Source organism: Muscardinus avellanarius (genome assembly GCF_963383645.1).
Source record: "Muscardinus avellanarius genome assembly, chromosome: 21".
NCBI lineage: Eukaryota > Metazoa > Chordata > Mammalia > Rodentia > Gliridae > Muscardinus > Muscardinus avellanarius.
Genome location: NC_137807.1, coordinates 1,629,032 through 1,644,086, shown reverse-complemented (window position 1 = coordinate 1,644,086; position 15,055 = coordinate 1,629,032). Strand labels below are relative to the sequence as shown.

The following is a 15,055-nucleotide window of genomic DNA, read 5'->3' as shown; positions in this document are numbered from 1 at the left end:
CCTCTGAACTACTTCCCCTGCCCTATTTTTTCTTCTTCATTTTGAAACGGGGTCTCACTAAGTTGGCAGAGGGCCTAAGTAGCTGAGGCTGTCTGTGAACCACGATCCTCCAGTCTCAGCCTCCCGAATGCTGGGATTACAAGCATGTGTCACCACGTCTGGCTAGACCCTGTTTTAAAATAAATAAAATGGGGCTGGGGTGTGGGTGTGAGCTCAGAGGTAGGATGCTCCTGGCTTCAGTTCCCAGTACCAAAAAGTGATTAGCTGGGGCAAGGAGTGTAGTTGAGTAGACCCTGTGCTTAGCAGGCACGAGGTCCTGGGTTCAACCCCCAGCGCACACAGCCTGTCACCAGGAGGAAACAGTTGTATTCAGCAGCTGAATTCAAGCAAAACCTACCTTTTAAATTTTAAATGCTAAAATGAAGGGGGTACCTAAGGCAGGCTGGAAGACAGGCTGTGCCCAGCGCAAGCACAGGATGTGAACATCGCGGACGGGCTGTGGGCTGAGACTGACTCCAGAGTCTCGGGTTCAAAGACAGCGAACTGTAGAAGAGGACGAGAACGCAGCTAAAGCAAAGACAGTGCGTAGCGGTCCTCAGACTCAACAACATCCAGGTGGACTTGGCACGGGGCGTTTCTGAGCTCCACTGCGGTAACATGCCCTGAGTTGGGGGCTGAGGAGAAGCTGCAAGTGGAGATCACAGAGCTGCCCTGGGGCATATTGGGTGAGCGCTGCAAGGCATGCGGCCTGTGCTGGCCAGCTGGCTTGCTTTCTGTTCCTGTGGGCTGGGTGAGGGTGTAGATGCCGGCCTCCCGCTTTCCCGAGAGGACGACCAGTTGCTGCTTGCTGGCTTCCGGCGCAGCTTGATAATGTTCTACTCCTGTTTTCAGCCGGGCTGTGGCCAAGGCAATGATTTGATAATAAGAGATCCTGATTAGATTAAGGGCCATTTGCTCCTGGATGATAATATTTGTAAAAGGGCTGATAGCCACGCTGCCTTTTCGAATGTCAAAAAAAAAAAAATAGTCTTTAACTAAAATCTAGTACTAGCAAAACAACCAGTAGCAGCATAAAGTTTATGTTCTCTTTTCCGTTGTTGCTACACCTGAAGAAGTGTTCTCTGCTTTCTCTGGCTCCTCTAGCCCCACACTTGAAATCAGAGGTAGACGCCATGGGGAGGTGCCTGTGTAATGATTCTGTAAATGGCTAAGCTCTTCGTACAGAAGAATCGAGCCCTGAGCTCTTTTTGGTCCTCTGGGCCTGGTTCTCACAGACGTGCATGCTCGCACCTGCCTGTTCTAAGACAATAGCTTTCTCTTTAGTCCAGTGGCCACACATGAATTGTCTGTGCAGCAGTTCTGATTCCCGGACTCCTCACAGATGGGACGGCTGGCAGTGTTGGTTAGAACCAGCAGCATAGCCCACCTAGAGGGTTTAGACAAGCAAGACAAGAAGGGGCTTGAAGTCCCCCAGTGTGCGGCTTGTTTGGCCCGTTTGTCAGGAGCTTTGCAAACTACCGCTGAGCCCTGTGGGCCGAGGAGATGACTCGGGAGGGCAGGCTGGGCTGTGAGTCCCCGCCCGGCGTCCGCCTGCCTCTGCGCAGCCCCTGGGAGCTCAAGAGATCATACGGAGGTTGTTATTGGTCGAGAGACCACACCTAGTTGTTGAGCGAGGCTGCTGCGTGGAAACCTCTCAGCTCTGCCCAGATCGCCGGCGTGTGCACAAGCCTGTCTTCAGCACCAGGCCCGAGAGAAGCGCGAGCTGCTGTGGCCGAGGAGTCCTGGCAACTCTGCCAAGTGAGTGGAATGGGAGCGGGAAGCCGGTGTCTGGCACTAGGCAGCTGCTAGGCAGGCAGCGAGGGCGGTGAAGAGCTGGTGGGTGATCCTTACCGTCTGAGCCTTCTGAGGGGAAGTTAGCAGGCTGGCAGGGATGCTTGAGAACATGGTGGCAAGGAGAAGACCCAGAATCAAATCGGTGCCCATCACTTGGCACGATGCATTCCTGGCTGGCCAGAAGGCAGGCGTGCCCGACCCAAAGCAGCCTCAAAATTGTCTACCGAAGCTCTGGGGCCAGAGGAATAGCAGGAGGGCTGTGTGAGGCCGTGCCTTTCCTCCCCTCCCAGGCAGGGCCCACAGCTGGGGCTGCAGCCTGAGCGACAGGAAAAGAAGGTTTTACTCCACCAGCCCATTAGCGGCAGCATTAAAAATGCAGGAGGAGAGGGTCTGGTGAGCACTAATGCAGAGTCCGGGCAGGAAAGGGCCTGGCTTCGCCTTCCGGAGCCCAGATCTAAGCGGAAGAATGTGGGCAACTTTGGCTTCAGAAAGAATTCTCTAAAGGTAGCCAGGCGTGGTGGTGCACGCTTGTAATCCCAGCATTCGGGAGGCTGAGACAGGAGGGTCGCAGTTGGCAGACAGCCTCATCTACTTATGCCCTTTGCAATTCAGTGAGACCCTGTTTCAAAATAAAGAATAAAAATTAACGGGGGGTGTGGCTCGGAAGTAGAATGCCCCTGGGTTCCATCCCAGTACCGCAAAAAAAAAAAAAAAAAAGTGTTCAGAGCGCGGTTTTGCAGAAGATCCGGGCTCTGGATTTCCTTGGCCTTGATAGGCGTGCCTGCCGTTTGGGAGCCAGGACCTGTCCATCCCCACTGCACCGACGCTACCCAGACGTCCGTCCGCTCGGCGTCGCAGGGCCGCCCGGGCGGCCGTCCTCTGAGAGCTGGGTGCCTCCCGGACTCCCCGCAGGGAGATGCCGGCCTCCACCACCATACACGTGCTGCAGCTGCTGCGGGAGCTGCTGGCCTTCGTGCTGCTCAGCTACACGGTGCTCGTCGGGGCGCTGCTGCTGGCCGGCTGGACCACCTACTTCCTGGTGCTGAAGTGACAGCGCCCCGCCCTAGGCCCCGCCCCGCCGCAGGCCCCGCCCCCGGCCCCGCCCCGCCGGCCCAGCACCCCCGCCGCTCCGTCTCCCTCGGCGCGCGGCAGAGCTCTGCGGCTCAGGAAACTCGCGAGCCCGGCTGCCTCGGGCTGGGCCCGGCCCGACCTGCGAGCCCGCTCAGGCGGCGGACCCCGGCCCGGCCCGCGCCCCAGCCCCGGCGGTTAGAGCCCTGCACGGCCATAACGGTCGTTACCCCGGGCCCCGCCCCGTCTCGTCCCGTCCGTCCAATCGCAGCCGCCGCCTCGGGCGGGGGCGTGGCCACGGCCCGGCTCCCCCGCAGAGGGGCCCGCCCGCCGCGCGCGATGTGCGTCACTTCCGGCGCGCGTCCGGCCTCCGCCCGCCGCGGGATGGCGGCTCTGAGGAGTTGGCTGTCCAGGAGCGTGGCGTCCTTCTTCAGGTAGGGCCGCGGCCGGGGCGGGGCGGCGGGGCCTCCGCGCCGGGCTGGCTGGGGCCCGCCGAGGAGGGAGCGCGAAGGGCGGCCCGGTTCCCGGCGGCTCCGTGACTCGGCGCCCGCGAGCCGGCCGGGCGCCGTTAGCCGCCGCTCTTCCGCTGAGCGCGGCCTCTGCGCTGGGTCTCACCCCGGCGCTGTTTGCTGTAGAAACCGGCTGGTCCGGGCTTGGTGTCCTCCAGCTCCTGCCTCCGGGGTCGCCGGGGAGTGAACCCAGAAGCTTCGACCTCCGAATTCTGGTTTTAAAAGCAGGGTCTTGGGGGGCGTGGCGGCGCACGCTCGTCATCCCAGTGTCCCGGAGGCCGAGACCGGAGGATCGCGGTTCGCGGACAGCCTCAGCTACTTAGCGAGGCCCTCTGCAACTCAGTGAGACCCGGTTTCAAAATAAAGAATAAAAAATAGGGCAGGGGGTGCGGATCGGAGGTCAAATGCCCCTGGGTTCCATCCCCAGTACTGCAAAATATAAGTAAGTAAAGACTGAGTTGTAGCATGGAGGTACAACGAATGCCCCTGTGTTCAGTCCTTAGTACCACACAAGAAAGATATTATTTCGATACAGGGTTTTGAACTGGATATGATAGTGCATGCCTATAACCCCAGTACTTGGGAGGCTGAGACAGGAGGCTAGCCTCAGCAATGTAGTGAGGCTCTCAGCAACTTGAGATCCTGTTTCCAAATAAAAAGTAAAATAGTGCAGTGAGACCCTGTTTCAGAATAAAGAATGGGGCTGGGGGTGTAGCTTGGAGGTAGAATGTCCCTGGGTTTCATCCTCAGTACTGCAAAAAAATAAAATAAAATAGGGATGGGGATGTAGCTCGGAGGTAGAATGCCCCTGAGTTTAATCTTCACCACCACACACACACAAAAAAAAAAAAAAAAATCAAAGAGCCTTTTCCAGATTGATGTTGTGCCTCATTAAACTGAACCTCCGTTTCTAGGTACAGATACTGTGTTCCTGTGGTGGCTAACTCCAAGAAGCGCTGTTTCTCAGAATTGATAAGACCATGGCACAAAACTGTTGGGGCTGCATTTGGCGTGACGCTGTGCGCGGTTCCCATCGCTCAGGTAAAGCTCTTGTGGCCTGGTGCTGCTTGTCTTAGGGGAGGGCGCCCTCTTGAAACCTTGCCCTGTCCAGGTGGCATCGGTGGGCCTGGTGCTTCCGCTGCCCACCTGGTACGTGCTTGCAGCTGTGCCACTCTTCAGAGTTGAGCAGATATATTATACTCCTGGGTTTTTTGTTTGTTTTTTTTGTGGGTTTTTTTGGCGGTCTTGGGATGGAACCCAGGGGCACTTGACCTCCGAGCTCCACCCCCTGCCCTATTTTTTTTATTCTTTATTTTGAAACCGGGTCTCACTGAGTTGCAGAGGGCCTCACTAAGTAGCTGAGGCTGTCCACGAACCGTGATCCTCCGGTCTCAGCCTCCCGAATGCTGGGATGACAAGCGTGCGCCACCGCGCCCGGCTTATACTCCTGTTTTGATCATTTTATAAGAACTACCTCACGTTGTATGAAGAGTAAAATAAGAGATTATAGTCTATAAGGAAGTTTCATCCAGCGAGAGTAATTTTAGGTGTTATACCCTGAGAATGTGAGAGACACAAAATTCTTGCTGACATAAAACTAAAACTCTGGGAGCCAGGCACGGAGGCAGGTGCTTGTAATCCCAGCATTCGGGAGGCTGAGACAGGAGGATCGTGGTTCATGGACAGCCTCGGCTACTCCTTAGTGAGGCCCTTTGCAACTCAGTGAGACCCGGTTTCAAAATAAAAAATAGGGCTGGGGGTGTAGCTCAAAGATAGAATGCTCCAGGGATCCAACCCCAGTGCTGCCAAAAATAAAAAGGCAGGGGGCTGAGGGCATATTTCAGAAGTACAGTGCCCCTGGGTTCCATCCCTGGTACCAGACACGCACACACAGAAAAGTCAGTTGAGATAATCTCAAGAAACAAATAGCAAATAGGGAGTAGAAAACTGAGATTGTTTTGCTTTTAAGGGTGGCTCAAGCCTGTAATCCCAAATACTTGTGAGACTTGAGATTGCAGAGTCTTGAATTCCAGAGCAACTTCAGCAACTTAGTAATACGCTCAACAACAAAAGATAAAACTTCAGCCCTCAGTACCGAAGAAAAAACAAAAAAAAAAGCTACTCAGATAAGGCAGTGTTTTACATGTCACAGAACCGAATGGGTGCGGCCATATGTGGTGGAGAAAGTGTGCTGGGCAGAGGAGTTCTTAGGACTAGAAACGCGATCGCAGCTACCCCAGAGGCCGAGGCCAGCCTCAGCAGCTTCTCAAATAGGAAGTGGGGGCATGGCTCAGGTAGAGTGCTCCTGGGTTCAATCCCTACTCACCCCCGCCACCCAAAAAAGGCCCAGATACAGATTGCCTCCGGGGTGAGAAACAGCTAGGGCGCCTGCGTGGCTGGGGTGGAATGAGAGCAGGAGGTAGTAACAGGAGAGGCCTATTGAATTAGGGCCAGGTTGTGCCCTTTGAGAGCCATCGTAAGGCTTTGAATTTTATTCTCAAAAGGCCACAGAAGCTTTTGACTCAGGGCTTTTTTTTATCTGGCATAGATTTTGAAAGTTTCTTATGTGGCTCCAGAAAGAGTATGAGGAAATAGTCCAGGCATAAGGTGATAGTAGTTTGGACCAAGTCAGGCAGTTAGCCACAGGCAGCCAGTGGGAGTTGCAGGTGTATTGACAAGGGGCACATAACCTATCGTGGTAGTGCTGGGGTTTTTTGTGGTACTGGATTCTGGATTGAGCACAGAGGTATTTGACCTTTGAACTACATCCACAACCTTTTTTTTTTTTTTTTTTTTTTGCAGTACTAGGGATGGAACCTCACGGTTTTTTGCAGGTCTGGAACCCAGGGGCATTCTATATATTGAAACAGGGTCTCACTGGGTTGCAAAGGGCCTCACTAAGTAGCTGAGGCTGTCTGCGAACCGCGATCCTCCTATCTCTCAGTCTCCTGAATGCTGAGATTAAAAGTGTGTGCCACCACACCCGGCTGATTCCAGTATTTTTTAAAGGCCTGAGCAACTGAAAAAATAGAGGTGCCATTTGCAAAGATGGGGAGGAATGGGTTTTGAAAGAAGGAGATGGGAATCTGGAAGTGTCAGTCTGGGGTAACCCATGCTTGTAAACCTGCTGCTCAGGAGGGTACACAGGAGGATCTTAAGTTCAAGGCCAGCCTGGGCAACTTCGACATGATCTAAAAATAAAGCACTGGGGATGTAGTTCCTTGGTAGAGTACCACTGGGCTCATTCCCCAGTGCCACACACAAAAAAAGGCAGTGATTCTGGGATTTTATACTCTAGTAAAACAAGACAGAGCCGATGACAAAGCCATAGTTTCTTTGTTCTGATAGTGAATGCTCCGTTGAAAGGCAGAAGGTGAGTTATGAATGACTGGTCTTTTTTTTTTTTTTTTTTTTTTTTGTGTGTGTGTGTGTGTGTGTGTGTGTGGTACTGGGGTTCATGGAAGCCCTTCTACCTCTGGTATACACTCCCACGGGCCACACTCCCAGACCTATTTTTTAACATTTTTATGTGGAAACAGAGTCTCTTAAGCCAGCGAGGCTGGCTCCGAACCAGCGCGATCCTCCTGTCTCCGCCTCCCAAGCTCAGGGATTACAAGCGTGCGCCACCACGCCCAGCTGAATGACTAGTCTTTATAGATGGCAGCATAGCCCAATTCAGCTAGGCGTGGTGGCATACGCTGTAATCCCAGTACTTGGGAGGCTGAGACAGGATGATCGCAGGTTCGAAGCCAGCCTCAGCTACTTAGTGAGACCATGTTTCCAAATGAAAAATAAAATAGGTCTGGGGTGTAGTCTGGTGGTAGAAGACCCCCAGGTTCCATCCCCAGTACCACAAAAAATTAAAAATTAAAAATAAAAGAATAAAATAGGACTGGGGATGTAGCTCAGAGGTAGAATGCCTCTGGGTTCCATCTTCAGTAAAGCACACATACACACAGCCAAGTTCACATAACTCAAGGTAGTTTTGCTAATTTGTATTTTTATTTTTTGTGTGGTTCTGTAGATGGAACCCAGGGGCATTCTACCTCCAAGTTATGCTTCCAGCCTTTTTTTTTATTATTTATTTTGAAACAGGGTCTCACTGGGTTGCAGGGCCTAAGTATCTGAGGCTGCTGGTAAACCTGTGGTCCTTCTGTCTCACCCTACCAGGTACTGGGGTGATGAGTGTGCTCCACCACGCCCAGCTCAAGGTAGTTTTATTTTTGTTTAACATAGTAGCTCAGGTCAGAGTGAAGATTTCTCTCCGCTTACCCCCAAGACCATGTTGCTTTTCTGGTTAGAATTGTGCTCCCTCATCCTCCCACGCATGTTTAGACTTTCAGCCAGGCTGCATCCTGGTCAGACAGAGGATGCCTTTTATAGGCTGAAGTGGCCTCAGCATGCGGTTGCTGGTAACCTAGGCCTTTCAGGCTTTTGCAGCAGCTCCCATGATACTTAACTACATGCATTTTTCTGGTTTGCTGCCTTCCCCTGCTCTGCCTGAAATCTTTGAGAACAGAGTGTTTTATTTATATTTCAAGTATATAGCACTTGTATTAATAAATTGTGACTTCATAAATTTGTTGGTTATAATCGTGATGTTTTTTGAGCCCGACGTGGTGGCACACGCTTGTATACTTGGAATGCTGAAACAGGAGGATCACAGGTTTAAAACCAGCCTCTCGGCAACTTAGTGAGATCCTATTTCCAAATGATAAAAAGACCTGGGAGTGTAGCTCAGAAGTAGAATGCCCAAGTTCAATCCTCAGTACCACAAAAATAAAACAAAAAATCACTCATATTTTTGCTCGGTGTGGAGGTGCACGCCTGTAATCCCAGTACTTGGGAGGCTGAGACAGGATCACAGGATTGAGGCCTCTGCAAGACACTGCTTCCTTGTGTGTAGGAGGTAGGGAAGTGGTAGGGATTGAGTCTAGGGGCATTCCCTCTCAGCTACATCCCCTGCCCTTTATTTGTTGTTTCAAAACAGGGTTTTATAGGTTGCTGAAAGCCTCTGTACATGGCTGAGGCTGCCCTCAGGTGTGACCCACCACGCCCAGATGAGACCCTGTTTCAAAAACAAAAATAGGGTTGTAGGTGTGCCTTAGAGATCCTAGCCCTGGCTTATTATCACTGCCACTTTATGAATGAAAATAGGTAAACCACATCCTTTGGGATTATTTCTTTATATTGTCTTAGCCAAAATAAAGCCTTAAAAACTAACCCAAAGACGTATGACGGTGTAAAACTCCAAGCATGCATGAGAATTATATATATATATATATATATATATATATATATATATATATATATTTTGGTTGTCCACGATGAAGTTTTTAGTTTGAGCTTTGATTATGTTGGAAATCAAATGATAATATTTGTGTCTTTCAGAAGTCGGAGCCTCATTCTCTTAGTAACGAAGCATTAATGAGGAGGGCTGTGTCTTTGGTAACAGATAGCACCTCTACCTTCCTCTCTCAAACCACATACGCACTGATCGAAGCAATCACCGAATATACCAAGGTATGTCTCTCAGTCTTGATATTCTAGGCCGATTGTTGACAAACTGGCTCACAACCAAATCTCGTCCAGTGTATTTTGTTGGAACTTAGGTAGGCTTATTTGTGGATGCATTACAGTTTCAGTAAAGACTCTACGGCCGAGACACCTAAAGTATTAACTCTGATTCTTTAATAAAAAGGTTACTGAGTCTTGATTTTTTTTTTTTCTTTTTTTTTTCTTCCCGGTACTGGGGATGGAACCCAGGGGCATTCTACCTCTGAGCTACACTCCCAGCCCTATTTTTCAGTCTTTTATTTTTTGAAACGGGGTCTCACTGAATTGCAAAGGGCCTTGCTAAGTAGCTGAGGCCGTCAGCTAACCACATCCTCCAGTCTCTGCCTCCCGAATGCCAGGATTACAAGTTTGCACCACCACTCCTGGCTCTATTTATTTATTTATTTGCAGTACTGGGGACAGAACCCAGGGGAAGTGTACCTCCGAACTACACCCATATCCCTATTTTTTAGTCCTTTTTATTTTTTTTATCTTTTTATTTATTTATTTATTTATTTTGGTGGTACTGGGGTTCCTGGAAGCCCTTCTACCTCCGGGCTACACTCCCAGACTTATTTTACACTTTTTATTTGGAAACAGGGTCTCCTAAGCCAGCGCGCGCGGCTGGCTTCGAACCTGCGCGATCCTCCTGTCTCCGCCTCCCAAGCTCGGGGATTACAAGCGTGCGCCACCACGCCCGGCGTCTTTTTTAAATTTTGGAACAGGGCCTCACTGAGTTGTGAAGGGCCTCGCTAAGTAGCTGAGGCTGTCCCAGACCTATTTTATACTTTTATTTGGAAACAGGGTCTCTTAAGTCAGTGAGACTGGCTTCAAACCTGTGCGATCCTCCTCCCAAGTGCAGGGATTACAAGCGGGCCCACCACACCCAGCATTTTTTGTGTGTGTGGTTTTTATAAAACAATTCTTACAGAGACACCTCTTAAGGTAGACTTTGGGCTATTTTATCCTTTATTAAACCAGATCAGGTTGCCTCCTATTTTATATACTGCAGTGTTTTATATACTTTTTATTTGGAAACAGGGTCTCTTAAGCCAGCACAGCTGGCTTTGAACCTGCGCGATCCTCCTGTCTCCACCTCCCAAGCAAGGGGATTCCAAGCGTGCACCACCACGCCCGGCCCAGCCAGCCCTATTTTTTATTCTTTAGTGTGAAACAGGGTCTCACTGAGCTGCAGAGGGCCTCAGTAAGTAGCTGAGGCTGGCCGCGAACTGTGATCCTCCAGTCTCAGCCTCCTGAATGCTGGGATTGCAAGCGTGCGCCACCACGCCTGGCTCCCGGCCCTATATTTTATTCTTTATTTGGAAACAGGGTCTCACTAGGTTGCAAAGGTCCTTGCTGAGTAGTAGCTGAGGCTGCCTGCAAACCAGGATCCTCCTGTCTCAGCTTTTCAATTGCTGGGATTACAAGCGTGCACCACCACGCCCAGCTCTTAAAGATTTATTTTTACACACAAAAAAAAATTTAGCCAGGCATGATGGCCCAAGCTTATAATCCCAGCACTTGGGAGGCTGAGATAGGAGGATCACACAGGTTCGCAGCCAGCCTCAGCTACTTACTGAGGCCCTCAGCAACTTAATGAGACCCTGTTTCCAAATAAAATAAAAATAGGTCTGGGAGTGTAGCCCAAAGATAGAGGACTCCTGGGTTCCACCCCCAGTACCACTAAAAACAGCCTGGTGTGGTGGCGCACGATCTAGTTTCAGCCTCCTGACTCCTGGGAGGCTGAGACTGGAGGATTGTGGTTTGCAGACAGCCTCAGCTACTTAGCAAGGCCCTTCACAACTCAGACACTGTTTCAAAAAATAAAAAGACTAAATAATCAGGCTGGGGTGTAGCTCGGAGGTACGGTGCCCCTGGGTTCCATCCCCAGTACTGGGGGTGGGGGAGACACTAAAAACCAAAGGCAGTGGGTGAGGTGTGTGTGCACCTCTCCTCCAGTACTTGGGACATTGAGAAAGGAAGGCTGCAGGTTTGAGGCCAGCGGGTGATAATTTCGTGAGACCCTGTTTCAAACTAAAAAGTGTAGGGTTATAGCTCAAAGTCAGAACAGCCCTGAGTTCAAGTCCCTGTACCAGACAAAGGAAGGGTATGTGGGGACTTAGAAGCCGTCAGCGGCTGTGGTGCCCACCTTGGCCCAAGCTGCTCAGGAAAATGAGGCAGGAGGATTGCTCTGACCTCAGGAGTTCTGGGCCAGCCTGGGGAGTATACCCAAACTCTTGTCTCCCAAGACAACAATGAAGAGTCTCATTTTTACATTTGTTTTCCTTGTGTTTTATAAATAACTTTTTCATTAATTTTTTTTTCTTTTTTCTTTTTTCTTTTATTTTTTTTGCCTTGTGTTGTCTTTCTGGAGTTGCTAACAAGTGTTTGAAGACACAGGCTTGAAGGTAGAGATGCTGCTGTTCCAGCATTCCGCTGTTTGAGAGAGGTGCGGGGCAGCCGGTTGGCTGTGACGGGCTGCCTCTCCTAGATATGAATGTCACTAATCCTTCTCACGCCTCATTCATTTACTCAGACCTATTTATTCTGTATTTGTAGGCTGTTTATACATTAATTTCTCTGTACCGACAATATACAAATTTACTTGGGAAAATGAATTCGCAGGAGGAAGATGAAGTGTGGCAGGTGATTATAGGAGCCAGAGTCGAGGTAAGCGGAGGTTGCTAGGCACCGGCGCGAGCGTTCCCGCCTCACTGTGGTGTCTGAGTTACTAAGACAGGTGCCGTGCGCCGCCCGTGATCCCAGCACCTGACAGCCTCAGCTACTCGGGCCCTCTGCAACTCACTGAGACCCTGTTTCAAAATAAAGAATAAAAGAACTAGGGCTGGGGTGTCGCTCAGAGGTAGAATGCCCCTGGGTTTATCCCCAGGACCACAGAACTTTAAAAAATAAAAAGGACTGGGGAAGGCAGCTCTACTCGGGCCCTCTGCAACTCACTGAGACCCTGTTTCAAAATAAAGAATAAAAGAACTAGGGCTGGGGTGTCGCTCAGAGGTAGAATGCCCCTGGGTTTATCCCCAGGACCACAGAACTTTAAAAAATAAAAAGGACTGGGGAAGGCAGCTCTACTCGGGCCCTCTGCAACTCACTGAGACCCTGTTTCAAAATAAAGAATAAAAGAACTAGGGCTGGGGTGTCGCTCAGAGGTAGAATGCCTCTGGGTTCAATTCCCAGTACCACAAAGTAAGTAAATAAATGAATCAAGAGGTCTGATCAAAAACTTCTTAAATGTTGCTATTTTGAATAAGTCCATTTAACGGAGAGGCCTTTGCGCTAAGTTTTTGCTAACTTTACAGATGAATTCAAAACAGCAAGAATACTTGAAGCTGGAAAGCACGTGGATGACTGCGGTCGGTCTTTCGGAGATGGCAGCGGAAGCCGCGTACCAGTCTGGTAGGCCAGGGGCTATTTGAGCCCACGAAAGGGCGCTGTTGGTGTTCATCTGGCTGTAGGATGAGGGGCTGAGGCTGGATGACCTAACTGACGATCCCCGTTACGGCTCTACATTTGAGAAATAGCCGCTTCTGTATTAACCAACCTTTTATTTGCACGGTAGGAAAAATGAGCACCCTTTTAAAAAGGCCAGATCAGTAGGTGCCAGGTTATCTAACAGAAGGGAAAATAAAACTGCTGCTGCCTGCCACGGGAAGTCTGTCCCCAGGTTAAGCAGTTCATTTTATAATAATCTAGACAGTGTATTGGTTGGGAGGCGGAGACAGGAGTATTGCAAGTTTGAGTCCAGCTTCAGTAACTTAAGCAAGATCTTATTTCAAAGTAAAATATGGTGGGGTGGTATAGCTCAGGTAGAATGCCACTGGGTTCGACCCTAGTGGCACGCACACACACACCTACACAGAATAAACTATTTTGGTACTGGGAATTGAGCCCCAGAAATTCATTGAGCTACACCTTTTTTTTTTTTTTTTTTTTTTGGTGGTGGTGGTGGTGGTACTGGAGATGGAACCCAGGGGTATTCTATCTCTGAGCTACACCCCTAGCCCTATATTTTGAAATAGGGTATGAGTTGCAGAGGGCCTCACTAAGTAGCATTCTTTTGGTATTGGAGATTGAACCCATTTTGTTTTTTTGTTTTTTGTTGTTGTTGGGTTTTTTTGTTTTGTTTTTGGTGGTACTGGGGGTGGAACCCAGAGGCTTTCTACCTCCGTGCTATACTCCAAGACCTTTTTTTATATTTTATTTGGAAACAGTGTCTCACTAATTTGCTGAGAGCCTCACTAAGTAGCTGAGGCTGGCTTCGAACCTGTGCGATCCTCCTGTCTCAGCCTCCCAAGCACAGGGATTATAAGCATGCGCCACCATGCCCGGCAAGATTGAACCCATTTTGAAACTGTCTTACTAAGTTGTGGAGGGCCTAAGTAGTTGGAGCTAACTTTGAACCTGTGATCCTCTTGTCTCAGCCTTCCAAGTACTGGGATTATAAGCATATGCACCATCATGCCTGGCAATTCTTTTTTTGTGTGTGTGGGGGTGGCAGTTGGGGGTGGAACCCAGGGGCATTCGACCTCCGAGCTACACTTTCTGCCCTATTTTTTATTCTTTATTTTGAAACAGGGTCTCACTGAGTTGCGGAGGGCCCAAGTAGCTGAGGCTGTCCTAGAACCATGATCCTCCTGTGTCTCAGCCTCCCAAATGCTGGAATTACAAGCAGGTGCCACCATGCCTAGCCTCTGTTTTGGGAATTTAAAGAGTATCTTTCTCATCTTCTAAAAAGTGAGACTGTAAACGGGCGTGATGGTACAGCTTGTAATCCTAGTACTTGGGAGGCTGAGACAGGAGGATCAAAGATTCCAAGTCAGCCTCAGCAATTTAGAGAGGCCCTAGCAATGTAGTGAGACCTTATTTCAAAATAATAAAATAAGGCTGGGGAAATGACTATTATAGTATGGAACTATAGAAAACATAGTTAATATAATGTCATAAGAGGTATATTTTGTAATTTTGTTTCATTTAAAAAATGTGTCTTGGCCATGGTTACACACCCTTCTAATTCTAGTACCTGGGAGAAGATCGCAGGTTTGTGGCCAGCCTCAGCTACTTGGTGAAGCCCTTCTTAATTCAGTGAGACCATTTCAAAATAAAGAATAAAAAATAGGGCAGGGGATGTAGCTTGGAAGATGTCCTTGGATTCAATCCCCAATACAAAAAAAAAGTTTGTTTTTTTTTTTTTTTTTTTTTTTTTTTGTTTTTTGTTTTTTTGTTTTTTGCGGGTCTGGGGATGGAACCCAGGGGTATTCGACCTCTGAGCTACACCCCCTGCCCTATTTTTTTTTTTTTTCTTTATTTTGAAACCGGATCTCACTGAGTTGCGGAGGGCCTCACTAAGTAGCTGAGGCTGTCCATGAACCACAGTTCTCCGGTCTCAGCTTCCCGAATGCTGGGATTACAAGCCTGAACCACCATGCCCAGCTTAAAAAAAAAAAAAAAAAAAAAAAAATTATAAAAGGTCCTGTAGCTATAAAGATGATTTTGGGAATTACTTTAAAATTAAATGTTAGCTGCTGACAGACAAAAATATTGGGGTTTGACAGTAGGGCACTGGGCAGTTCAATGCACTCCTGAACCTGGAGGCAGAGGGCTGAGTTCTGCCGAGAGAAGGTGGGCTGGGGGCCAGGGAAAGTGGCCCGAGGGCTGTGCTTGCGTCCACCTGCGCCCTCTGCACTCGTCTGCTCAGCACAGTCGTCCCGTCTCCCGGCAGGAGCAGATCAGGCCTCTATAACGGCCAGGAATCACATCCAGCTGGTGAAATCGCAGGTACAGGAGGTGCGCCAGCTCTCCCAGAAAGCAGAAACCAAGCTGGCCGAAGCGCAGACCAAAGAGCTGCACCAGAAGATGCAGGAGGACAGAGACGAGCGGTCGGAGCAGGAGCAGGAGGCCTACCTGCGGGAAGACTGAGGCGGGCGCGGCTGTCCACCCCGCGGGCGGGCTCTGCGCAGAGAAGGGGCCACGGGCCCTGGCCAGCCTGCGAAGCCTCGTGGGCACGAGCCCCCCCCCCTACTCAGCTTCTGCTGGACCTGGTTCTTGGCCTTGGGCACTGTCCCCGTTTATCA

The 15,055-nt window shown here is 49.8% G+C and overlaps 2 protein-coding genes across 3 annotated transcripts; both read left to right on the top strand.

Moving 5' to 3' along the window:
* Positions 1 to 2,749: 2,749 nt before the first annotated feature.
* On the top strand, positions 2,750 to 2,884 carry LOC308278225 (uncharacterized protein; the record flags this gene model as incomplete). The annotated part of the gene is made up of 1 exon (XM_080717850.1): positions 2,750 to 2,884. One exon carries the CDS (start codon positions 2,750 to 2,752, stop codon positions 2,882 to 2,884), a length of 135 nt encoding a protein of 44 aa, XP_080573976.1.
* Positions 2,885 to 3,251: 367 nt separating this feature from the next.
* On the top strand, positions 3,252 to 14,900 carry DIABLO (diablo IAP-binding mitochondrial protein; the record flags this gene model as incomplete). Of its 2 annotated transcripts, XM_080717716.1 has the most annotated exons (6): positions 3,252 to 3,335; positions 4,325 to 4,451; positions 8,802 to 8,933; positions 11,526 to 11,636; positions 12,284 to 12,380; positions 14,704 to 14,900. In XM_080717716.1, 6 exons carry the CDS (start codon positions 3,286 to 3,288, stop codon positions 14,898 to 14,900), a joined length of 714 nt encoding a protein of 237 aa, XP_080573842.1. The 2 variants fall into 2 exon arrangements, with proteins under 2 accessions (XP_080573842.1, XP_080573841.1); XM_080717715.1 differs by lacking the exon at positions 8,802 to 8,933 and having other exon boundaries at positions 3,286 to 3,335.
* Between the last annotated feature and the right edge of the window lie 155 nt (positions 14,901 to 15,055).